The sequence below is a fragment of the Barbatula barbatula genome (assembly GCF_947034865.1).
Source record: "Barbatula barbatula genome assembly, chromosome: 16".
Taxonomy (NCBI): Eukaryota; Metazoa; Chordata; class Actinopteri; order Cypriniformes; family Nemacheilidae; genus Barbatula; species Barbatula barbatula.
This window is the reverse complement of record NC_136779.1, coordinates 7,787,581-7,814,606: the sequence shown is the minus strand read 5'-3', so window position 1 is coordinate 7,814,606 and position 27,026 is coordinate 7,787,581. Positions and strand designations below refer to the sequence as shown.

The window sequence follows — 27,026 nt, the reverse complement described above, 5'->3', positions numbered from 1 at the left end:
GATAAAGACACATTTATTTTTGCATTTGTAAAAGTATTAATGGCTTAATAAAATATATATTTTTGACCACATAACGCCAATCCTACACCTTACCGTAAACCTAACCACTTGGCACCACACACGAGCAAAAGTATAGTCACATATTTTTTCCATAAAATGAACAAAACAGTATAGGCTAAATGTATTACAAACAAGTCGTGTCGCAAAACTTCTCAACTGAAGCCATGCGATATCTTTATATGAGGAACTCCGGTGACGGACATCAGGACATCTTTGAACAAACCGAAACATTAGAATAACCTGTATGGAGAGGCAATAGCATTGCACACTCAATGCTGACGCAATGACGCTGTCGGTCACAGGACAGACGAAAGCCAATGATATTTCATTATTAAGGCTGACATAACGTAGCGCCAGATTTGAAAATCGGGAAACACGGCAGAAGCCGGAAGACAGATGTCGGTGATCGCCTCCGAGTCTGTTCGGTTTCAATCGTTTGACCTCGGTAGACTTGGATTATTTAAACTATTTAACTGTTTTAATATGTGTGTGTAATGTAAATACACGTTTCACAACATTGTGAAATTAAAATCAAACCACAACACTTGCAAATATTGAAAAAATAATACCCCAACATGTACATTTTATAATGACGGTAGGCGATCGTTGTGCCTGCAGGTGGGAGAGGCACTAATTTAGTAAACGCTCATGTTTGTCGTATTTGAGGAAGACAAACCATGTCGTATGGGTTCTTCATATAACAGCAGATCCAGTAAAAAGGTGGCAGCATTCTGTAAAAAGGTCATTTTAAACCCATCCCAAACACACAGTCGTAAAAAAGATCTAATGCCCTTTCAATGTGGTTGTGGTTCCTATTGGTAAGGGTAACATATCTTTGTGAAAACCGAACAAGGCTGGCTTTCTTTCAAATATGCCAAAACTTCCCGGTATGTATTAAGTACCTGCTGCAAATAGGATTATTTTGCAGGGCGACCTTTAAGATAAAAAGGTGTCATTAATTATTGGTGTGTAAGGGACGTGTCATGTTAAGTCACTACACCGTGTTCTACACGGGAACTGACTTTAGACACATTGTCTGCGGTCATTATGTGAACATAACGCTGTCAAATGTTTACCTTGGAACAAGAAGGTGGAGAAAATGTTGATTGCATCGCTAACAGGAACAGGAAGGAAGGAAAAACTAAATTTCCTGAAATGTTAAAAACATTTACCCTAACCCTGTTTGCGTGAAATGGCTGTAGGTTTTATTTAGCAGTGGTACATTATGTTTTTTCGATATAGTACTCTTTGTTATTTGGATGGACAGAAAAACCAATATTTCATTTGAATCTCAGTGAGTGGCAATCTCCTGTACGCTGAATGAATAGGTTCAGGTTGTTTCTCATTAGTCATTCACAAATAACAAGCGCACACACATTTCCAGAATGCCTCCTCACAAACCCCCCAACCAATCACTGCCGTCTTTTCCGTGCCATTCCCCTTTGCCTCTTCTCCCCACCCACTCCGTTCTAATGTGCGAGTTCTCTCTCCTTACCCCTCGCAGGCACGCGTTCTGTCAGTGGAGGAGAGGGCTTCAAAATCCAGCTGTATAGCTCAAAGTCATTGCCTTCTTGGGGATTGTGTTCTTTTTCTTCCTTTGTATCACTTTTTTTTCTTTGGTGTGAACCGGTAAAGGATTTCTAATATCCGATTCTCAGATCTGAGATATAATGAGTGTTCTTCTGAAGAAAACCAGAAGTTTTTCCTACATGGATGAAGCACCTGTCGGTGATTTATTTTGAACGTTTCGTTAGATTTTCTTATTGACAAGCGGCACGACTCTTTTCTGTGTACCGGAATTGTTTGATTTGTGTGTAAACTCTGAGACGGAACCATGTGTTGGACTTATTATAAATGCTAAACCTCTCTCTGCGTAGAGCAACCAGTGTCTGAGGAATTGAATCAAGGTAAAACATAATTTTTCCTATGTGACATTTCATTTGAGTCTGGAGGTCACTTGTTTGAAATGTCTTGTGGTAGATAAAAATGTTTAATCAATGCAGCGTCTGGATTAAAATATACAACATTTGCCTTGATGCAAAAGCATTGCTAATGTGATATAAATAGCTTATCAAAAGGTGACTTTGAAAGAGAAAGTTAATCTATGATTGCTGTGCTATGTTGAACACTTATAATAGGTGTGATTTCTGTTACATCGCACCAAATTTTTTATTTTTGAAGTTTTTTAAATTAACACAAAATATGAATTAAAAAAAGTTAACGATAATACTTTTTTCAAAATTGTTGAATTCTTTTAAATATTTGACAATTTGAAATATTAAGTACATTTAAATAAAAATGTTTAATACCTTATTTGTACAGTATTTATGTGTTTTAATTATATATTTGTATATTTTAAGTAGTCAAAGAAAATAAGTAATTTACAATAACATAACGCTGCTGTCCTTCTAAAACCTTTTGCCATAAATTTGATTAGTATTAGTCACCCTTTATGTTTGTCACTGGGCTTTGCAAGTTTCTAAGCACTTAAAAGTGCTGGTCAACTTTGACAACGGTATTTAGTCATTAAAAAACAACAGTGTTTTTTACATTTTCTGAAAATCAGCGGATTCGGACATTCCAAGGTTTTGGATGGACATCCACGATAAGCTTGTAGTGTTTTCTCATCTGCAACGTTGTCACCGCTTTTAACACCTTTAATTGAATTCTTGTGTAGAGATGACCACTGTGTCAATGGAGCCCATAGTGGCGATGATGGAGAAGGTTTCCAACGTTACCGAGACCCCAGTCGAAGCTTCGACTGAAAATATGGCTGCCACCTTCACCATTGGCACCATCCTGTCGTTGATGTGTCTGGTGGGCGTGTCTGGAAACATCTACACGCTTGTGGTCATGTGTCACTCAATGCGGTCGGCCGCCTCTATGTACATCTACATCATCAACCTGGCTCTGGCAGATCTCCTTTACCTCCTCACTATTCCATTTGTGGTGTGCACACATTTCCTAAAAGGATGGTACTTTGGCGATGCCGGGTGTCGAATCCTTATTAGTATGGACTTTCTCACCATGCACGCCAGCATTTTCACACTGACTGTCATGAGCACAGAACGTTATTTTGCCGTTCTCAAACCTCTGGATACTGTTAAACGTTCCAAAAGCTATCGAAAGGCAATAGCCCTGCTGGTGTGGACGGCCTCATTGATTCTCACCTTACCCATGATCATTGGTGTACAGCTAATGACTGAGAGCTCCAAACCCATGTGTCAACCCACACTGACCCCGCTCTCCTATAAAATCTACATCTCTTTTCTCTTTGGCACCAGCATCGTGGCTCCAGGGGTGATAATCGGCTACCTGTACATACGCCTGGCACGCACTTACTGGATCTCGCAAACCGAGACGTTCAAGCAGACCAAGAAGCTCCCAAACCAAAAGGTTCTATATCTAATTTTCACCATCGTGCTCCTCTTTTGGGCCTGCTTCCTACCTTTCTGGATCTGGCAGCTTCTGGGTCAGTTCCAGCCTGCATTGGCTCTCTCAACTAAGGCCAAGCGAAACATCAACTATCTGACCACTTGTCTGACATACAGTAACAGTTGCATCAATCCGTTTCTCTACACCCTGCTTACAAAGAACTACAAGGAGTATATCCGGAAGAGACAGAGGACGTGGACAGCTGGCAGCTACCTCAACCGGCGAAACCGCTTCCAGCGGTCACCCCGTCGCTCCCTGTCCTCCAGCAGTCAGCAGTGCACGGAGAGCTTTGTGCTCGCGCACACGTCTCGCGCAAATAACAGCTGCCTTTGAGGTAGGTCATTGCCCTTTTCCTCCGGCCTTCAGTTCCTTCATCTGTGCACGTGCTTCCCCTGGGTGTTATCTTACCGACAGTCTGATTCCATGTTTAAGACAAAGATACGATTAAATAAAACCAAATATTCCCAGGTTTACGTTCATCCTTCTGTAAGTCCTTTTAAGTAAAATCTGTTTTGAATAAGACCAGGCCGGACTGTTTTAGTTTTGCTGTCTGTAGATCTGAGTTTTAATTCAGGACTACAGATATGAATTGAAATGCATAAAAAAATACTTTATTATTGTTTATTTATTTTATTGGTGTCTTGTCATTCAAACACATACATATGGCTGGACAAATGTAAGAGGGCCGTTAAAGGAAAGGTGTAGGTTTAAGACAGCTAGACAGCCTAGAGAAAGATGAATTGTACTGCTAGTAATAAGCACCATTACCAGAATATGTTTTTGAGCCAAGCTCTTGACAGTTGACATTTCTTTCAATTGCGTGACAATCCTGCATTCATCACAGGTGTATACAGAAAAATACATGCATTGCCTAAAAGAGCTAAAGAACTCAAATATATTTAAGAAGATCAGACTTTAAAAAAGCAATTTCATTAGAAACAGAACTGTGAAATCATTTGTGTCTCAATAGGGTAATTACTTTATAAATGCTTGGTCATAGTGCAACTGCTGATGCTTAAAATAGGCCATATGACAATTAAGTCTCACTGATTCGATCTCGCCAGCAAAGCACTCTCCAATCAGCACAACTGCTACCTTCACAAATGATCTACATGATAACGGAGGCCTGCATTGATGGTGATTAGAGAGAATAGTGATTTTCCCTAAATATAACAATATTTAAAAGCAACATATTATATTATATTATATTATTTTCATTATATTATTTTCATTATATTATATTATATTATATTATATTATATTATATTATATTATATTATATTATATTATATTATATTATATTATATTATATTATATTATATTATATTATATTATATTATATTATATTATATTATATTATATTATATTATATTATATTATATTATTTTCATTAGGAAGACACATAACCAATGTATGTTTGTATGTTTTAGTGTGAATTATTTACATTTTGCCTTTCGATCAAATAGGTAAATTATTTTCATTTGTATAATGTACTCTCAAAACTACAACAGGTTAAAAAATGTAACCATAGATGATATCTCATATTGATTACTATAAAATACTATACTAACGCTAGAAAAGTTTCTATGAATTCACAAGTCCAAAAATCTAAACTTGTTTAAACCCTTTTGCGCCGACGTAACGCTTACGTCAAGGCATTAGCTGGAGGAAAAACAGAGGTAAAACAGTAGGCGGCAAATACAAACCAGCTCAGATTCTGCTACATAAGGAGTTTAAAATATAATCTTGTTGTGTCGTTTAGTGCCACAATCGTATTTTGTTGGTGACATATAGATATGTGTCTAACACTATCTCACATACACCGACCATATAAAAAACTGGGTATCAACAAGGTAGGTTGTTTTTCACGTAGCAGTAAACGTTTGAACGCATAGGTCATGATAACTAACTTTGTTAGTTATACAACAAGCAGTTAACCATCGGCCAGAAACTAACAAAGGAAACTGTTAGTCATCTATTTTTCTTTAGCTGTCCGAGTGCATTAGTATAAAGGGAGAGGGAACAGTGAGAAAGCTCATGTTATGTGTTAGGTTTGTGTTCAAGTTAATGCATTTGCTAACATTTGCCACTGTTAGTACACGCAGGCATCTACGTTGTATACGCCCTCAGTTTATCTTTACTATACATGCTTGGTTCCTCTGTCTGGTCAGTGTAGATGTCAGGCCACTAAATTGAAAGCAATCCTGGCAGTTCGTCCCTGAAACCATTGAGTGAGCACGTATAGGTCGGCCAGGTTCCTTGACTTTTTCTAACACAATCGCGGTCCTAGACAGTCAGTGACCTTACATGTTAAAATTGTATAAAATCGTTTCTAGTCATTGTCAAAAGGAAAACAAACAAAATGTGCTACCTACCGTTAGCAACGTGGTCAGAGGGATCTTTCTGCCTCCACCTACAAAGCCTCCACCTACAAAATCGCCCACAAAAACGTATAACAGTGTTTACTAACAGAAAAGGTGTCTATAAAGTTTCACTGAAATTGTTTTTTTTACTTTAGTTGTAACTTGTTTTAACGTTTTGGCAAGTGATTGAGTTGATGCAACTTATAACAACACATTTAAGTTCAACTTATTTTGATCAGTTGAAGTAATGTAAAGACATTGACAAAATAAAGTTTCAATCCCTCGCAATTTTTTTTACAATGAACATGTAACAAAGATCCATAAAGGGGAAGGAAGGAGACGGGAACCAGCGAACATAAAATAACTTTTAATTAATCAAATCAAATGTAAATAGATACACACAAGCCACAACATAAAGTCCAGGCCTGGTCCTCTCTCACTGACGGTCCGGTCGCTTGTCCTCTTATGCTCCCAATCTCCTCCCTGATACGAGACCGGTGCACATACAGCTGACGCTCGTAATCGGCCTCGAATCCTGGCTCTCGTCCCGCCTACCTCACTACAGAACATAAACTGAGTAAAACTATATTAATGTTTCCTAGCACTGTTCATAAAAAACGTCTATGAATGTTGATATTTGTAGAATGACAGTAAAAAGAAACAGCTCATCTATTATTTTTATTTTTTGTATTTAACTAGTTTTCTGGTCTAAAAGGTCAATCAATTTAAGGATGTATCAAACATCCAATGACATCACTGGCATGATTTCAATATAATGACTTCTAAATTCCATAGATTTTCCCCCAAAGCTTCCATTGCCTTATGTTTCAGCACAAGTGAGAGAGGAAATCAGTCAGCGGACAAAAGTCAGATATACAGATTTGTAAAGCTCTTAAGTGGTTTTTGATTATCTGCCTTTAGTGGGCCACATAATCCACGTTTAGGAAGTGATGGACATTGCCAGGAGGAAGACCTCTGTGTCCCTTTAGCTCTAAAAATAACCAGTCCTCTGCAGAAGCCTCGGGTGTACACAATCCTACAATGTCTCTGTTTGCTGAAGATACTAAATCAACATTACATGTAATGATTGCTCTTCCCCCGAGCTTTAAATATCGATTCACCACCATTGACACTGACACGGTGTTTGATTGCTAATAATAGACAGGTGACAAAAACATTTCAATTCATTACTGATATCTACAGCCTTGAATGTTTTCGACAATTCTTTCAATTACACATGTAGGTTTTTTTTGTATTTGATTTAGAAGTCATTATATATCATGTATGTAAATACGTACACAACTTTTTCATGACATTTGGCCACAGATCAACATCTATATTTAGAATTGGTAACTGTTTCTTATCATTGTCTTTGCATATTTTATCTAACTTAATGATGATAGTATGCATTTACCCGGATTTGCATCCACATTCTATTTCACCCGAGGCCTAGGAACTGACTAAGGATTGAGTCACATTTCACATTCAAATGAAAAAGTTAGTATGTGAACTGAATAGGTGTTCCTGAAACATCAATAACGTTGTTAGCGTTTATTTAAAAAAAATGACTATTTTATTTAATACCTGGAAACCCACATTTTCTGTCACTAGACCTTGCTTGTCTAGACGGTGGGTTGTTTCATCTGGTTCTGATCCTATAAGGATCCAAATCAATACATCTCATATGTTCCAAGACCTTTTCCAGATCATCTTGAGCCTTGAATGAGACTCTTGGCAGAACAGTTGCAGAATGATGAACTGTTATGTGATCTTTTAATACAAAAGAAGAATGGCACACACGATCTTCAAACACTATAAAAAAGTATCCCTGGCAAAGCTTGATCAAGAGTGGCTGCCAATTACGGATTAATTGATTTATAAATCAAAGTATCTAGCCCTGCACAGAATCTGTACACTTACTGTACCTCGACTCATTTTCTGCCTTGGCTGTGAGGGAAAATGTGCCAAATGCTTTAGATGTAGAAAATGTGTTAAACGAAGATTCACTTGTAGCTAAAATCATATTACCACATTAGCCAAACTATTTAATGAAAAACGAAAATGCGAAGAACCACGGGATGTGCAGAACTAGACAGGTCTTTGAATTCTGTGAAAATCTGCTGAGAGCTTTCATGCAGCGCCAGCGATAACAGCTGAAGAGGTTTAGAGAACATTGATGAGTGATGCAACGTCCAATGGAGACAGGTTTACATTTGCATAAGAGGAATTCAGGATACCAGTTTACCAGCACGTGTATTTTGTGCCACAGCTGTAACAGGAAAAAACAACAGCAGGAAAACAGGTTGAAATAATGAGAATCAGCACTTGGAAAGCCCAGGGAAAAGGATGTGGAGTCTTGCAGAGAAATCTGCGGCGACTGTTAGGGACAATTTGACAGAGGGAACATTTGAGTCAAACTTTTCAAATACACTATGCATCATACAAGCCTGTGATTTACCTTCAAGTGCTGGCGTTTTTTTTTCAAGAATCTGTACGCTTTGCTCCAAGTCAATGTGATGTGGCACTCTCTAGATGGTGTGAGGTTAAGAGGTAATGGAAATGAATCATAAAACAGGTTCATGCAGAATTTTTAAACAGAAGCCGGCTACTGAATGACCCGGGATAGCTTGCTGAGTTTACAGGGCTTTTTGCATTTGTGTACGCGCTTGTGAAAACCTTTCCCTTGACCCTGGTTACGCAAGTCATCTTAACTCACACCTATTTGTGAACGCTTGTGAAAAATCCATTGTTCTCTATTAATTATGCAATACATCAGGTGCTCTGGGTAGGATCATGTGATATACTATTGATTACTAGTTACTGGGCCATAGATTCATTCTGTTTTCCCATCGACCCGAGCATCGTAAATCTACCCAGATTTCCCCTTGAAGAGGACAGTGGTAAATGTGGCTTTCTCTCATATATCCCGAGAGAAACCCAACGAACCTTTGTCATCTTGTGCTGAATCCATCTTGCAAGGTGAACGGGCTCATGCAAGGTCAAGCCATTACAGAGCGTTGACACGGCCATCACTCACCCAGCACCCAGCTAGTTTTAATGCACACATCTGCACTAATGATTCTATGAAGTAATCAGCGCAGTGCAGATCTCCTCAGCCGTTATCCTGTCAAACATACCGGAAACCCTGAACGCTGTGCCAAAATGATCAGCTCCTTCCCATAACCCTTTAAGTCTCTCCTTGTCCACACACTGGAAAATACTGTTGTTATGCAACGGCAAAAACAGCTTTTTATATATTAGATGTTTATTCCTTTATTTCCATTTAAGATATATTCTCTTGATCATTCTGAGGTTCATAATAGTACCCTGAGAAGTTTACACGAGAGCTTTGGATTTTCTGCTAATGTCTTTGGCACCGTAAAACAGCTATACAACAACTTTGTGATTGATGTCCTTTCGGTGGTACTTTTGCTCTTTTTTTTAACTTGCATGTTATGGGATAAGTGATAACTCTCACTAAGAAGATATATTACAGTGTGTTTGACTGTCTGAATAATGCGAAGGGTGTTTCATTTATCAAATAAAAGCCATGGAAACTTAAAAGGAACGTTTTAAGTTATTATGCAGAACCGTATGTGATCTTATAAAACCCAAAAGCTTATATCGTTTGACATAATATTGACACTATAAGAGAATCCCTTCAATGCATTTAAAGGCACGGTTCACCTAAAAATTTACTTATCATTTCAAACTTGTATTAAGTAAGACAACTGCTACTTTGTAATTCAGTTAAGATGAGGACTAGAAACATCCATGGTGCATTTTAAAGCAAAAGTTTGAACATTCATTATTATTCAATTTGTGTTCCATACAAGAAGTAAATTGTGTCAAAATTGTCTTTCTGGTGAACTGTCCCTTTAAAAACTAAAGCTACATCTTTGGCACAAGGACTCGTTGGTGTTTTTACCGCGCTGATAAAAAGCATTTTGTCACTGAACACAGAGGTTTTGCACTTGGCCTCATGGTTAACTTAGGAATGTTCTTTAGAGCATGGCTAAGTCTGTGAGAGAAGGGCGTTACAACGGCAAGAGACAGATGAGAGAACATGGATTACAAAAATCAACACAGGGGGAATAGGGGTCAGAGAGACCCATTAATATGGGCTTTAATAATTAAGATTTATCTTGATGGACATTGAGCACAGAAATAGAACAGGGGAGATTAGAGCTAGACAAAGACATTTACAATGATTTTGTTTTTATAAAATTAAGCAAGTATGTGTGTTTTTATGGTTTTAATGCACTTTTTATGTGCTGATAAAGTTTGGGAATTCCTCTCTGGCTTATAAATCTGCCTTTTAATCCGTTTTAAAACATAAACATAAAATGAATAAGGAAAATTCTGAAAAGAAAATATTAAGACCATCTTCACAGACCTTCCGACTGATCAACAAATATTGTTTATTGTTACAGTAAATCTAGCACCATCATAAAACAATATTCCCCTTGATTTGTCACATTTATGAAATCGAACATAATTTGTAATGTAATATAATAGTCTGATTAAAGACATGTTCTTGGCCTTCAATTGATGAGGAGTCTGAATTACCAGCAGATGTTTGAGGAATAATGAGCAGATGTGAATCACAACATTCGAGATTAAGTTCCAAAATGTTTTCACAAGTCGTGCTGTTTCTATGAATGCGTATACAAACAGAGGTTTCAATGTTAAACAGACATCCCACATTAGATAATAATCACTGAGGACACTACCAGATTGAACAATGAACGTCTTTAACTGAAAACATGTAAATGCAATGTATTTGAATATAGTATATGACATGCTGCGGGTTATGAGGATTATACACTACAGTATTATCACACAATGTGAACTGTGGACATATAATCTGTGACTGAGCTTCAAAACAGTTTAAATTCTGTTCTCCCAACTAGAAGTTTGATTTTTGTTCCAAATATTTAGAACAACTTTCACTTAAGTATGTATTTATGATGGGAGTAGCAAAAATCATGCAATTTGTATAATTTTTCTAATTTTTGTACAGTTTGTTTCTCATTCTGGACATTCTTGTGAACACACCCTGGAATATTCATTGATGTGTTTATCATTAAACTAGCTAGGTATTTTTCCACAGAATGTGTAGTATAGTAAGCTTTATTTCTTTATTCTAGCAAGCTTGCTGACCTCTGTTTCATTATCCTTAAATGTTTAAAGTTATTTTATAAGTTAGTACTTAAGTTATTTTAAAGACGTGTCATTTCAAACCTGTATGACTTTCTGTCATCTGCAAACACAAGAAATGATATTTTGACGAAAGTTGGTAACCACACAGCGCCGGCATCTATTCCCTTCTACTGTATGGACATAAAACCAGTGAATGGGTGACGGTTACCAACATTCTTCTTTTGTCTTCTGCGAAGGCAATAAAGGTTTGATATGACAAGATGGTGGGTAAATAATGTCTTAAACTTGGAATCTTAATTAAACAAAAAATATTCAATAACACAATACTGGAACATTAATTCTGGTTGGTGGTCTTACAATCCCCCCGGTCCATCTTGAAGCCACGAGCCACAGTTTGAAACCCACTGTTTTATATTTTTTATATAAGCATATATTTGAAGATTTATCATTTATGAGATTTAGTTATGTATTGTAGAAAATGCAGCTTTACTTCTGTAAGTTTTTTTTATCCAAGGGTTTTCTCAGCCTGGCATGCCATTTGCTACAGCAACAGTGAAAGAGTCTATTTTGTTAGCTAAGATGTGTGAGTTTCCCAATACCTTGTGAAACACTGAATGAGAGACTGGATCACAGGGTCAACTGAACCCCAGCTTTATGTATTCTATTATCCTTATACATGTAAGGGATTTAAAACACACATTCTGAGCAGTGAAATGTATTTTGATGTGTGATTTGTTCGAATGACACATTTCCAAGTTGTTCAAGGATACATTTATACACAAGGACAGTGCACTGACCTGCATTTGCATGCAATAGTCTTCAATATAATAAAAAACAAGGAATGCTGTCATTTCTATATTCCGGTGTCCCTTAAGTCACCGGAACTTTCTCTGTCAACTTTCTCCTTTAAGTCACAAAGTTTAGCTGGGAACTTTTGCAACCTTTGGATTAGTTTATTGTGACACTTGTTTCCCAGAGGGGAATACGAAAATAAATGTACCCTTGCGTTTGACCTTAAAGGTGCTGTTAATTATATCAGCCATTTTCCACCAGATTGGGCCATTGATTTCCTCCGACCCCGCTGTTTTACCCACATAATCTTTATCTAATTTAACCCCGCCCCCATGCGACCAAAGCGATCAACCACACGTCCTGTCTCTAAAACCTGATGTAAACTAACCGAATCACACAGAATTATTTACAGGTGCAGTTTACCCCCCTGACTCCACCGTTTACAAATCCTAAGGCTATTACAGAGGCAGATAACTTCTCTGAACGCTTATTTGCGTGAGTGCTCAGAGTGTGAAAATTGAACATGAGGTATTACAGTATGTAAAAAATAAACAAATTTTAAATAACCTCAAAGGATGTTTATTGCACTTGGGGATCCACTTGGTAAATTCCTAGGGATTATTTTGAAATTCAACCAATGGGTAATGGCACATTCACACCTTGTACCATATTCCTATCTCGGTGGCCCATGCTGTGAGTTTCTCTTTTCCTACTGATCAGCTTGTTTTGTGAATAGACAGCGAGTTCTTAAAGGGCTTAGCTTAGAGGATCTGCCGGGTGGTCTATCATTTATGTGAAGTGTACAGGGCGAGCAGAAACTTTGCAATGATGCCGCAGTGCAATCCCGGTGCAGGAAACACAGGATAGGTCAAGACATCTCTTAGGAAAGTTATAACTCCCCACTGGATCCAGGTGTTGAGTGCCTTTGTTTTTGCAAGCGCTAGAAAGAGGGCATTAACCCAGCGGGTATTCTCTCAGGTGCTAAAGCTATTAAGTCTGCAGGAATCCAGGGATGATGAATGGTCTTGATGCAAGAAAAAAACCGCTTACGCAAGCTGTGGCCTTTTGAACCCTGTGTGATACCATGAGTTAAGGAAGCATAAGATGCTGAATTGGACAAAATTATGCTGTGATTGTGTTCTCCATAGTTAACTTATCAAAACTGTTCGCTGTAAAATGGCCAAATGAACAAATCATTGGTTTAAGTGTTCATTTAAGCTCTAGGAGAACATCGGTACAATCTTAGCAGGATTTGAATGAAAGGTACATGAAGATAATTGGTTCCTATAATTGCGTCCTATTCAACCGCAATGTGCAAAGTGTAAGATATTGGAGACCTTAATCTTCATTTATATGTAGGCGACTCACAGAACATGCAACATGTGGATGTGTTTGCGGTTTACACATAGTATAGATTGGCCTTGAAGGAGAAATGGAAAAATGCTTTCATGCTGCCCGTGAATAAAATAAAAACTATGTTCTGTTCAACTCATTTAACCTCTAAATCGATAATCTCAGGGCAGAAGAGATTATTTGCTGCACCTAGAGGCAACGGTGTTCTGTGATGTTACCAAATAGTAATTTGCATGATGAATCTAAAGGGATAGTCATGGAGGAGGAAATATGAATAAACAATACGAACTGTAACTACTTCCCGTTAGATCTCTCACATTGCATACAATCAAGCTTGTTAAGAATTATCAAATTTTTTATACTTCCTTATATCCTCATGGATCAGTAGATGTGCATCATGCAAACAAGATTTAACTGGACACCAATCAGTCGTGTGACACCTCCGGCATTTACAAAGCATCCGGCATTGTGAAATGTTTTATAGCATCTGAAACTATTTTAACAACGTCTGATTCTTGGATATTTATACTTTTCGGATTCCTTTAAAAAATTAAAGTTGGCCATGACTGCTTACAGTTTACCCAAAAATTAAAACTCTGTCATCATTTACTCACCCTCTTGTCATTTTAAACCTGAATGACTTTCATTCTCCTGCGGAACACAAAAGAGGATATTGAAGATTGTTGGTAACCAAACAAGGGCGGCATTCATTTCTTTTGAAAGGAAATTTAAGCCAATGGGTACGTCCGTTGTTCGGATACCAACATTCTTCAAAATAAACAGTACAATTTTGAAATGACGAGAGGGTAAAATAATGACAGAATTTTCAACTATCCCTTTAAATTATGCTTTGCTTGTTTTACATGTTTAATAAAATGCAAGTTAAAATTAAATGTGATGTGAGTTAGAGTAAATCAAACCCATGCTACACATTTAGCAATTTTCTCTTCTTTTACAACGTCTTTGCATGCAGTCTGTGATCTCATTTATCAAATAACTGTATCTTTCACTCATACACAATGTCCAATAAAGGAGAAATATTACCTCAATTTATTGAAATGGCCATGTAATGAGGTCTTAAGACATTGATTGACAGATATTGATTCATGGCGTTTCATTCTGCAAATAAGATATCAAATATTTAGTGAAAGAGTTTTTCTATACATAATCTTCAGTATGACCTTGCAGAGCAAAGTGACCTAAAGCTGCTTCATAAGGGAATGTGCTCCTTGTGCCCCCTGGCACTGATCATATTGCAGGCTTATGTCATGTTCCCCTGAGAGTTGCTCTTCGCACGACCACAGGGCTAATTCACATCTAACTGTCACCTATATGTTCATAATCCTAATAATCACTTGCCCTTCACAACGCGGTCCCAAAGCCACACAACGACCCACAACACCCAGTGAAAGAGTTTTGTCTGGATTATAGTGAACCTTAACCATAATGAAGAACAAATAGACCAGTTGATAACCCAGCATTGATATAAAACCAGATGACATCTGGATATAGTTGGATTACTACCTCATTTTGAAATCATCTGCAGCCACTATATTTCCCAATTATTTGGGTGAGAGCCCGAAACACTAATGCTTAAGACACGGCAGTTAGATGCTAGACCGTCCAAGTAATAGGAAAGTGTAATATTATGAGGTGTGGTAGATTAGATTACTCAAGCAGCCCTCCAGAGATCCTACATTAGACAATAATCACAAAAGACGCTTCCAGATTTAACCCCGGTAAATTTAAAACATGTAAATAAAAATGCTGCCATAACATTATATGATTTTCTGCTGGCTGAGAATATACCGTATGTGATTATGTGCATGACAGATGCAAAGCTTGTTAAAATCTGTTGAGTAGTTGGAAACTGAGATGGTTACGGATTTTTCATAACTTTGATACTCTCTTGCCTGAATTCCTATGGCAAAAGGCAGACGGCCAACACACCTCTGTTGAGCAAAACAAAACTCAATAGCATTTAATAACCAATGGTTTTAGTCTCTTTATGGAGTGTAAAATGTCCCTTCTTGCTGAACTCCTGTCTTGAATGCCGAAGATACATTTTTATTCTTTAATAGTTGCTGGAGGGATTTAGAAATCTGTATTTTCAGCAGAATTTTTAATGAAACTTCACTGTTAAGGTACGTTATAAAAAAACAATAGCACAGTTCAGAAACCTCTTTATTATAGATTTCAAGGAGAATGACTAAAATGTTTGTACTTACAGTACGTTAGCCCACAATTTGCACTGATGATAGGACGTACTCACAAAGAACTTTCAGAACATGTATACACACTGACGAATTTGGTTTTAAAGCATCTGGTTTATTTATATCTAAAGAACGCCTGTGAAGAACATGTGAAGTGAATCAACTGGGCAAATTATTCAGAACATTAGACAACAAGAGTCTGCATTGTCCAGCTTTATGTTGTCATTAAAGTTCACCCAAAAATGAAAATTCTGCCTTCATTTACTCACCCTCACGTTGTTCCAAATCTGTATAAATGTCTTTATTCTGATAAACACAGAGGACTGTATTTGGAAGAATGCTTGTAAATCAAACAGTTTTTGGCCACCATTGACTTCCATAGTAGGAAAAATTGCTTTATAAACAGAAAACAGAAACACACATACTAATGAAAAGATATGTAGTTTAAATGCATTGTGAGTCGCTTTGATTAAATGTCTGGCAAATGTGAACAATCCAGGCTTTGTCTTTACCAACCTTAGTTCTGGAATGTCAGTGGCAGGTTGTAATGATGAAGGTCGCCACATGCCTCATCTTACCGAACATCTCTAATAAACAGTGGTTGGAAAATCTTCCCATTCATTTCCCCTTTATCTCCTTTGGTTTAGCAATGTTAGCAATTCACAGATGTGTTCTTTTTGTAAATGTAGATAACCTGGCTTCTATTTCCTGGATCCTTGGTAATCATTTGGAGAACCTGCAGTGCAAGCAAATCATTAGGTCTGTGAGCGAAAAAGGGGGTCTGAAGTATTTTAATGGCACGAATGACTGGTCTCTTGGGCTTATTAGGATTTATTTCGATTACATCACAAAGATATCAAAGGTGATATAAATGTCCAAAGCTGTTTGACAACCACCGAGCATGATGGAGTTATCCATTTGTCTCCTCCGAGTACTAAAAGCTTAAACACTGCATGTGATCTATTCAGATGTTAAAGTCCACATGTTCCGATAAGCTTGTATCCAACCCCTGCGCTCCTAAAACATTATGCCATGGAGGAGTCACTAATGGGAAAAAGTTCAGCGCTATTTCTGACAAGCATTAGCTACCAAGGATACCAAGTACTCAACAGGAGATTCCGGTCATGCAGTGACACTGTCGTACTTCTTAAACCTGAATGGGAATTATGTGTTGTTCTTTGCTGCTACATGTGTGCAACAGTGGAGTAAACAACCTGACAATAAGTCGAAAAACATCTGTTAAGCTGCTTTGAGATCTTAATTTCTTCCACACGTAGATCCTGGATAAAAGACAAACAGCATTTAATTGTATGATTCCATCTCCTTGTGAGTTCTGATAAAGGCTTTGCAGAGTTGCCCCCGGGGATCTGTCCTAGCTCTTTTCCAAAATAGTCAAATGTTGTGTTTGAACCCATCTTTGTTTTGCCGAGTTCACTTTGTGGTGTCGATCTAGCTTATTGAAGGGTGGCACGTAATGAAAGTGTGCAATGTTTCCCATTTTATTGCTCATGGGGTACAGAATTACAATCCTTTGATGACAGAAAAATATGCGACGGTACGGCTGTAAGATTCATGTCTACAACACACAATTTCTTAAAGTTAAAGCTTTACACTGTGGTTTTTTTTTTGTTTAGCTATTGACAAATCCCCTATAAATGTAAGCAGTTTATTAATACAAGCTACTGTACACTTTTATCCTCTTATTTTGCATGTTTTGTAAAGTAAGACCCAAAATACTTTAGCTGGAGTGTCAATGTTTGCAGAGACTTCATACCAGACTGAATTAAGATCCATTAGTTCAGCAGTTACAAGGAGATATGTAAACTATTACAGCTCCAACATTTACATTTATCTATTTAGTAGATACATGTGACTTACAAATAAGTAAGTATTCAACATTTTGCCTTAAAAGGCAACAATAAGCATACACAAAACGACACTTTAAAGTAAAATACTATTTAAGGTAAGGATTAAAGATTTATGATCTACAATAATTCAAGCTCTTAAACTTTCAACACAGGAATTTATAAAGGAAGGAAGGGTGAAGCAACACCCCATATTTCCACAAGCATTTCCACAAGTACTGCATCAATGTCCCATCACCTCCTCTAGGGAAGGTAAAGGTCCCTGTCAGCTGGTCATTCTGGTATAATTGTCATTGACAAATATGCCTATAACCGTGCTTGCAAGCTGTCTTTTATCCAGGTCAACCTAAATGGTGTAATTGCCAGGACCGTCTCCCTGGAGCAAGTTGAGGTTAAGTCTCTTGCTTAAGCATGATTGAACAGTATTGAGTACCATTGTCTCCCTGTGTCACCTCTAACTAACCGGTCAGATACCTCCAGCATGCTCTCCTGTTGAAGCAATGTGATTAGTGCCTCTCTCTTTTTCCTTCTTGTTTGGAGAAACCAACACTTTTTAGTACATTTACGTACGTGAAACGTTTGCGAGACGGCATTTCTCTCCAGCATTTTACAAATAAAACAGAAGACATTCAGATGTAAATGCAAATTGCGAAGGCCACTCGACAAATTCTTGGATCAAATGGACGGAGAAGGGCTTGTATTTAAAATCTGCATATTTCATTAGATTATTTCACAATATTCTGAAAACAAGTGCTGAAGGATCGGAAACAAAAAACTCCATCCAATAGCATGGTGGTCTAATTCTGCAGACCGAGAAGTTTGTGTACGATCTGTATTTGTTATTGTGTGCTGCTAATTCCAGGGTTTGTATGTCTACTAGTGTGTAGCATGCGTGTGTTTGTGCGTGTGTGTGTGTATTTGTGAGGACAGTACAGCTGTACAGATAGAGCTTATTGAGTAAATGAGTCACAAAGCAGAAGAAAGAAGGATCAGACATTAGTGCCCCAGGTTCACTTGTTTGATGCATGATGGATTCTCTATCAGAACTAGAGAACTTTCCTTTACATATCACACATCGTTGTTGTAAGACTTGATGCACGTGTTTGAAAAACCCAGGCACTTTTTTACCATAATCCTTTCAAGATTGGTCAAATGCAGTTTTTCCTTTCAACAACATAGAGGGGGCATTTTGTGCCTTGATGCTAAAAGAAAAAGGAAATATGGGATTTTTTCCCCTCCTACACAGTAGGGTTTGCCTATACTTTATAGCTGCAACTATAGAGTTTATTAGCAAAAACAGATAACTTCTGTTTTTAAGATTTTTCAAAAATCATGTTTTTTATTATGTTATCAGGTGTTAGTTAGTTGTACTTAATCAAAATAACCCAACTGCAGTTTGGTTTATATTTATAGACTATAGAGTCTGCATGCGGGGTGATGCCGTAGTTTTGCTAAAATCTCAGCCAGGTAAGACACTTCTGCAGGTAATTTCTCACCAAGACTTTCAAACTTCAGTAAACCGACAGTAATACGCCTGAGCATTGTTGAGTGCCCCATGTAATTAAGCCTCAAGTAAGTAAAAGAGTGTAGTTTTTCCATATTTGTGGATGTAGCTTGAAACTTATGGCTTGAAGGCTTTCCCCTTTTTGGTTGTCGGTGTATTATGAAGTGTTTGGATAATTTGATTTACATCGTTGACTAATCTATAGGTGCATCTTGAGTGAACGTCATTTTCGTATGGATGCTACGTGCGCCGGATGTGGCTGAGCGGACTGAGACAAAACACAGAAGCGATCGTGCATAGTCTATTGGAATGCACAATAACAAACATGATTAAAAATGTAAATTTTTACCACTTTACTACGTGAGCACGCTGGAGCGTGCCCTCCTGGGTGGCAAAACACTCAGCAAAATGTCTGCTTGCAATATCAGGAAATGTAATTCCGCGAAAGAATTTAGTAAGAGATGTATACTGTGTGCACGATAGCGTATGCTATTATTTATTAGGTTATAAATTATTTTTAGAAAGACTTGAAAGCTAATTTCCTTTCTCAAAGCATGAACTAAAGCAAGTAAAGTATTTTGCTGCATGTGTTTTCCTGTATTATTTTAGAATGTTGATTTGTCTGTTATGCAGTTTATTGTTTGTGTTATTGTGTGGATATTGTTTATACTTTTAGAATTTCACAGTGGGTTTGAGGGGATACTTTGAGTAAACCAGTAAAAAGAAAACCTCTTGTGCCACGAGAGAATTATATGCTAATCCTATAAAACGCTGACTATTGCTTAATCATTTTCTTTAATACTTCGCATCAGATAGTTAGAAAACAGATTTGCTATGCTGCGAGGGGAATGTCGTCCTCGTGATAGTCTATGTCACATTCATGTGGTAACCATAAAACACTAGAATTGTGACTGAAAGGCACAGTGTTACCAAGCGAGGTAATCCCAGAGGTGTCCGTGTCTTCCAAAATAACACACATCACACAACAACACATGCTGGTTAGTCTTGAAACCTAACTACAGAGGACAGCAGAGAAAAGAAGTGTCCTGCAATGCACAGATAAGAGCCAAGCACAGGGCAAGAAATCCGCTGGTATGAACTGAAATGAGAATGAGATGGAACTGGTGGGAGAAACCAGGTATCGTAACAAAGTGAAGTGGAACAAGCACTTCACCGGCAGTCACATGCTGTCGGGAGGACGCTAAATACATATCATAGTTAACACGACAGCATTCTAATTTCCTCTATTAATACACATGCAGAAAACACAGAGGACTTGATTTATTATTTTAATAGTTTTTCACATAATAAATGTTTCCTCCCTGCTAACCTCCGAATGAAAGCATTGTGATGAGAACCTGTTGGCAGTAATCTGTTATTCAGCTGGCATGCTTTAGGGGTGTACTGGCCAGGATTACTGTTCAGGGCACACAATAGATGAAGCGGAGCTGATAAGAGGAGAAAGGGGGAAGAGAGAAGGAAAATCATGGCACCTTCGGCAGTTGATTGTGGCGAATGTTCCGTGTGCTCTGACTCTGTTAGCACATACAGTATATGATTTACAAAGCATTTGAGGTATTTCCACCAACCACACCATATTTTGGTTTTCAGAAGCTTGATTTAATAAAAACAACACAATAGATTTACTAGTGCAATGCATTAGCACAACAATCGAATGGAAAAGGCTACCTGCCGGTGAAAAATATTTAAAAAAAATTTCCACATTTTTCCCAGATTCTTTTTCTAATTCCCTGTTATGTCTAAACAGTTGAATAAGATGGTTAAATCAAAGCGACTTATCCTCAGGGCAAACTTTAGCTGACTAACACCCCCTTTTGGAACAAACAATAAAATATCCTGGAGAGCAGTCTCTCTACGCTTAACAGTTTTTCCACTTTCCCATGCTTATATTCGACAAGTACATTTGTTATTATTATTGCGAAATTAATCAATGTGACAGCTGAATAGGTCTGGAGCCAAAGTTGAAATAAAAATATACTTTTTTAATGATACAGAAAGGACGTACAGTAGAAGAACCCTTAAAAAAGAGAAAGAAAGAAAAGAAACAGCAAATCGAGCAATGGTAACACATGGATGTATCGAAGTTGCTCTGTGTATAACTAGTAGCATCCAAAGGGGTGGGAATCTATAAATAAGAGCATGACTTTAGTGATCTTTTATCTCCATGATGCTCTGGAGCAAGACACTTAATCCTATGACCAATAGGGATTGTCCGTATAGGAAGTGTACTTACTGTGGCAGTTCCGAAAAAGCTTTTATAGCATTAGCCAACAACAAGATTGACTTATTTTAAAACGAAAAAGTGTGAAACATTGCACATACGCCATTGTACAAATTTTTGAACTAACTCCAAATTCAGAACATTGCTTATAAGATGCAGTTGTAAAAGCTAACAGGGCAGATGTGCTTTGTTGCTTCACTAAATCTAAATCTTTATTGATTTTTTTTCTTTCAGCCATTGATGACACTCTTCTCTATTTCCTACTCATCACAGTAAGGAGATTGTTGCTTGGTCTGGTTGACTGCTCAGACCTTGATCCTCCTGATGCAGTCATTGTGTTTATTATGAGCACAGGCTTCGTTTATTCTGGTCTTTTTTCTAATGACTGCTAGCACATAATGATGTGGTCCTTCTGCGCTTGGCGCTTCTGGAAAACAATATTTTCTTTAGTACATCAGCGGACAAGTTAATTAAAGCAAACCTATCAAAGAAAACGTCTGTCGATTGAATTAAACTAAAAACAGCTTTGGTAATGAAAATAGGTTTGGTTTTAGTTATGAATCGGTTTTGGTTGGTGCACCTTAGAGATTTTGGGATACTAGTCCAAAGGTAATGGAATTTAACCAGCTGGTGGTCTATGGCAGGGTAAACAATCTGTCTGCTAATCTGTGAACGGTAGGTCGGCACGCAGCTGGTCTGTGCGGCAGATGTCACTTTGCTGAAATCCCACTGTGATAATTCCTCTGACGGCTCCAGGGTTGTGCAATCCGATAATTGTCCCGTCTCTCATTGCCCACAATAATAATTAGTTTTTCCATTGACTGCCACACACAGTTAGAAACCTATTCACTGCACTGGTATTTGCAAATGACAATACATAATAGATAGTTGATTTAATGTTGAGAATATACAGTATATATCGGTCACACTTCAGAATAGAGACCAATTCTCAACTATTAACTATGACTTTTGCCTCTATTAACTCCTTATTAATGCGTATAAGGTTGTTTTTATGTTTAGGTATTGAGTAGGATTAAGAGGCAATGGAGAATAAAGCATTAATATGTGCTTTAAACATACTAATATACAACCAATAAGCATGTAAATGAGCAAGTAGTTAATGATGTATTTGTGGTCCTATAAAGTGTAACCATAATATCTTTGCTATCTGGGATGTGATTTGAATATGTGGAGAAAAATTCTAGATTGTAAATGCTATATATTCCGCGTGAGTTCTCATGGCAGGGAAGTAATGCATGCATGTTTAATAATGCAGCTTAAATGCCATTCATAACCCAATGGCCATATGTCATTTCAGCAATATTTAAACACAGCAGTAATATCCAGATATCACAGGGCCAACAGGTTCTCAGTTCACTAGGTTGGACAATCTTTGGAGCAAGAGAAAATATCGTTCTATTATTGCTCTGTTATTTAAGAGTTATTTAAAGTGCAGGCCGATATCTCACCTTCAGATAGTGTCAGGGCTGTGCCACATTTTAACTCATGTCATGACAAGACACAGCGCACACCAGCTGCTGTAGGCCTACAGTATGTGTCGGCACCTTTATGGGCAGTAGTAAAGAGCGTGATCAGAGACGGTACAGGGAGTTTGACTTCAGACTCATTGTTACAAGAGGGGAAGAAAGGCTTGTGGAAACTGACCGCATATGGTTGGTTGTTAAGGGACATCATAGACGGCAAAAGACTGCCAGAGTCATTTTTACAAGCTACTTTATAAGTTTCATTATTGAGAAAATTATGGGAGCTACAGTATTTGCTTTTTTTGTACTGTGTAATATGTATGTCAAAACTGTAAACAAAATGCAGGAAAAACAGATGTTTAAAAAATATTTAAAAGTTAACCTGACCCCAACATTATACAACTTGTTATCTGAAATTGTTCAACTCAAGACTATGTTTTTTAATCTTTAATCATTGACCTTGTTCCCACTTTTGTCAGGTTCATCGTCAATAATGGTTCTAACATCACTGTCATTAAAACACTTCAATAAAATACTCAAATAACTATAATTGTGGCCAATAACAATTTCACACAAGAATACAATTCTTTGACAGTTTAAATAAAAGTTAAATTAATAAATGTGTTATTTGACTCAATTAGAAAGATTAAATTTACCAATTTTATAATATTATCAAAATCATAAATATATAGGGCACCTTTCTAGATATTTTTCATGATTCTATTTTATTCCTTGTACCCAAGTAAAAGTACCCCCCCCCCTCTTCTCACTGCATGGGGTGTAAAACAATGCAGAAAAGACTTTCATACATTACAGTATATTAGCATCCTGAATCCATAAATCATGCTTTTATGAATCACACCCTAGGCAGTGCATTCTAGTAATCCAGCACTACCGTAATAGGTAATATTGTAAAATGAATGCTAGATAAAACAGATAGAGTCTTGGCCACTGTGCACGGCTTAATCATTTCCAAACTCTTTTCGCTCAGTCACACACTGTTCTCTTCTGTTCAAAGCCTGTACATATGGGAGAGTGCTCTGTTAGCATGGACAGACAAAGAGCACTTCTGGCATCAGCCAGATCTACTACATACTGTAAATTAACCGTTTTTCTTTTGCTGCTCCTACAGGGGAAGATGACAGTCTAGGTTACAACAAAAGCAATGTTGGCCAAGACAGCTGGTATCTCCCTAATATCAAGCAGAAGAAGGAGAACAGAAAAGATGGAGCAGATCAGGCAAGAGAAGCTGCAGGAAAGTTTCTATGAGAAATGGCCCCATTAACTGACCAATGTGGGGCTGGATGCTGCACCGCGTTGTTAAGATTCAATCACAGAAGATTTTTACTGTTAGAGTAAAAAACAACTCTCAGTTCATCACTTCTGAATCATTGCTGCGAACATCGTAAAATGCGATGGCCATCTTTTTCAAATCAAATTTCGAAGGTGATAAAGAGAGAAATGAGACAACGTTAAGCTACACTTCCCAAAGTGTCTTTGATTGAAGTCATTTCCTTCAAAATAACTGCAATAGCAGCCATTGGAATCCATCCGAACATGAATTCTTGCAAAAGATCACACCAAACAAGAACGACATATTCTTACGCAAAATCTTTCACTTTTGTATTAATGAAGATTCTTGCTCTACTTTATGCTTTTAGCTATATTTTACCTTTATGTCGCTCTATTCTGATGATTTTCATGGTAGGCTTCTTAGTGGCAATGTACTGCCATAGAAAGGTGGAGTACGTTTTTATTTTTGTGAGCGCTGTATTCCATTTCCCGGGGCTATCAAATGGATTCTGTCTGATCAATTCAGGATTCTGTCTCCATCCTGTTTCCCCAGAACCTCAGGCTAAGGACTGAAGGCTTTTGTTGACTTTATACTGAGCTGAGGTCTGTGTTCTCAAGACTACAATGCGGAAGATGCCTGGCTTTGACTTCTAATGAGTTATGATAGCAGGTCGGTCCTTTTAGATGCTGTTAACTCCGTGCCCATCAAGATGGAAGGTCAGCACAAACACAGCGCCTACAGAATACACACAGTGTGCACAATATGAGCGTCACAGACTGATCTAACTTCAACTTCCAAGGAATATTTAATTGATCTTCAAAGCATAATGGTGAAATGGCACTCGCCGGAGTCTGTATTTGCTTTACACTAAAGATAAATAGGAAAGGGATGCTCATTAGGAGTGTGTGTGTTGCTTTGATAAAATGAATTATGCAGATCAGATGAGTAAACTCTTTTCTTTTTGTACAGAGATAATTAATTAAATAGTTAATTACAGAGTTTTATTAAAAAGTTTTGGGCGGATTGCCTGTTACTAGTACATCTATGTTATTTAAAATTTTACTTGCATCTATGTTTACACGGAAGCTAATGAAAGGTCAGCTAATAAAAGAATGAACATATGTTCCATGAAATATAAAAATAAATGAGAATACAGATTTTCACGTCTTTTAACAAAAAGACTCAGTACATAAATCAACCGGCCTTTTATAGGATAAAGTTCCAAAGCTGAATTTCATACCTCAAGAGACAATAAATGTGTTCCAAAACGACTAAAACAGTAAGCTTCATGCTGTGTAACAAGATAATTTATTTCAAATGAAAACGTTCCCATGGACATGCTTTTGAAAATGTATTTCAATGGTGTGCAAATCATTCAAGCTACCTGTGCATATATGGCCAGAGACAGAAAACGCAACAAAGAATGCATAAAATAATGCAAATAATGATTTTTTAAATATATGCTTATTATGCTTATCTATATGCTATCGTTGTTTTGCTATTGTAAAATTAAGTAGTGATGAGTATTTTTTATATTTGTCACGGTTTCAAGTCTATATGTAATTTTAGAATTTTGACTGTTGCTTATTTAAAACGCTCATTGATGCTTGCTGGTGAATGTACATGCACTCAATAAAAATGTTTTCGTAAAAGTTTGCTCAGTATGACTCCTTTTGCATTAAAAATTATTTCAAAAACATGTTAAAGGCAAGAAAATTCAGTCACACTGGACCAGTTTGATGTTTTAAATATGCGTGTTTTGAAATGGCTGCAGGTTATAAGTGTTTGTTTTAGAAATGTCAGTGTTGCAATGAACCGCGATTATATTCAGACTTCACAGGACACTTAATAAGCCAGATGTTTCAGCAGATGCTGTCATGAGAAGATTGTTCACAAAAAAGCCTACCAATGCACAGCAGAATAGCAATAATGAGTTACAGTAATATTTACAATCGTCTCATTAACTGTTGTGGCAGCCTGAGGAAATGTGAGCGCCAATTTTTTTATCAATGCCTTTTTATTTCCACAGATGATTCAAATAAAATCGTGTTTGCCTGAAATGCATGTTACAAACGAACCCCATTAGCAATGTAGTAAGATTTGGATATTTTGTATGCTAAACACTACGCAAGAATGTTTTTTTCATTGCTTATATTTATCCAGTTTATTAAAACTTTGTAAAGTCCTGTCATTATGACATATTGTGTTTAATTCTCAGAATCTCATGGCAGGGGCCTTTAGGAACCTTATAAGTTTCAATGTATTACCACTCTCGACTTCTGATTTATTAGTCAACCGACATTGAAATTGTTAATAATACATAATTAGTCATTCTTTAACATTCATGTATTGCAGATTGTTCTTTGATTTATTGCACATTTTTATCCAAAGCTTGACCTTAAAAGTATGTTAAAGTAATAAAGTGTTTAAAAGGTAAACAGCTATGAGCTTATTTCCTGTATGCTGATTTATAGTGTAAAACTGTGTGACTTAATGGTTCAAACCATCTTATTTTTATAATGGCATAATTATATGTGTTGAAAACACTGAAATTAAATGTTGAAATAACAGCCCTTGTGACAACATAATAAATCTGGTTAACCCGACATCTCTAGTGTTGTTTTTTTACGGTGTCCTGTGTCTGGCAAATTCTGTACAGTAATACGCTCTTAAAATAGAAATATTTTAGCAGAATTATTTAAAAAATAAAAATGAATTATTCTAACTTATTCTTACAAAGGTGCCCCAGAATTGTTTGGTTACCAACGTTGTTCAAAATATATAATTTTGTGTTCAACAGAAAATAAGAAAGAAATGTATAAGGGATCAGAACAATTTGAGAGTGAGTATGACATAATTTTTTATTTAAATTTTTTCTATTTTATTTGTGAACTCTTCAAATGACAATACTTTTATTTCAACAATAGGCACTAACAGAAGCCTTAAAGGACATGAGAAAAAATGCCTTTGCAATCAGCTCCCTGTAGGTCACTGTTCCACAACCCCCATATTTTCATTTGATTCAATACAGTGATGCAAATTATTCAATCAAATCTGGCATTTTTTAAATATATACATTTTATTACATATATGGTAGCAAATCAACAGTAGGCCTACACTCAACAGTCCACTGCTAGCTTACTGATATTAAAAAAGCGTCTGCTAAATGACTTAATGTAAATTCTTCCTGTGTATAACCAATCCTCCTGCTGACTTTAGTACCCTCCTGTTGCAAAAAGCAAGATATAGCATCTTTGA

The 27,026-nt window shown here is 37.0% G+C and overlaps 1 protein-coding gene across 1 annotated transcript; it reads left to right on the top strand.

The window, feature by feature from the left end:
• Nucleotides 1-1,553: 1,553 nt before the first annotated feature.
• On the top strand, nt 1,554-26,372 carry uts2r (urotensin 2 receptor). The gene is made up of 3 exons (XM_079476404.1): nt 1,554-1,967; nt 2,738-3,829; nt 23,607-26,372. The coding sequence occupies exon 2, from the start codon at nt 2,740-2,742 to the stop codon at nt 3,826-3,828; it is 1,089 nt and encodes a 362-aa protein (XP_079332530.1). The 5' UTR covers nt 1,554-1,967; nt 2,738-2,739; the 3' UTR covers nt 3,829; nt 23,607-26,372.
• The last annotated feature ends 654 nt before the right edge of the window (nt 26,373-27,026 follow it).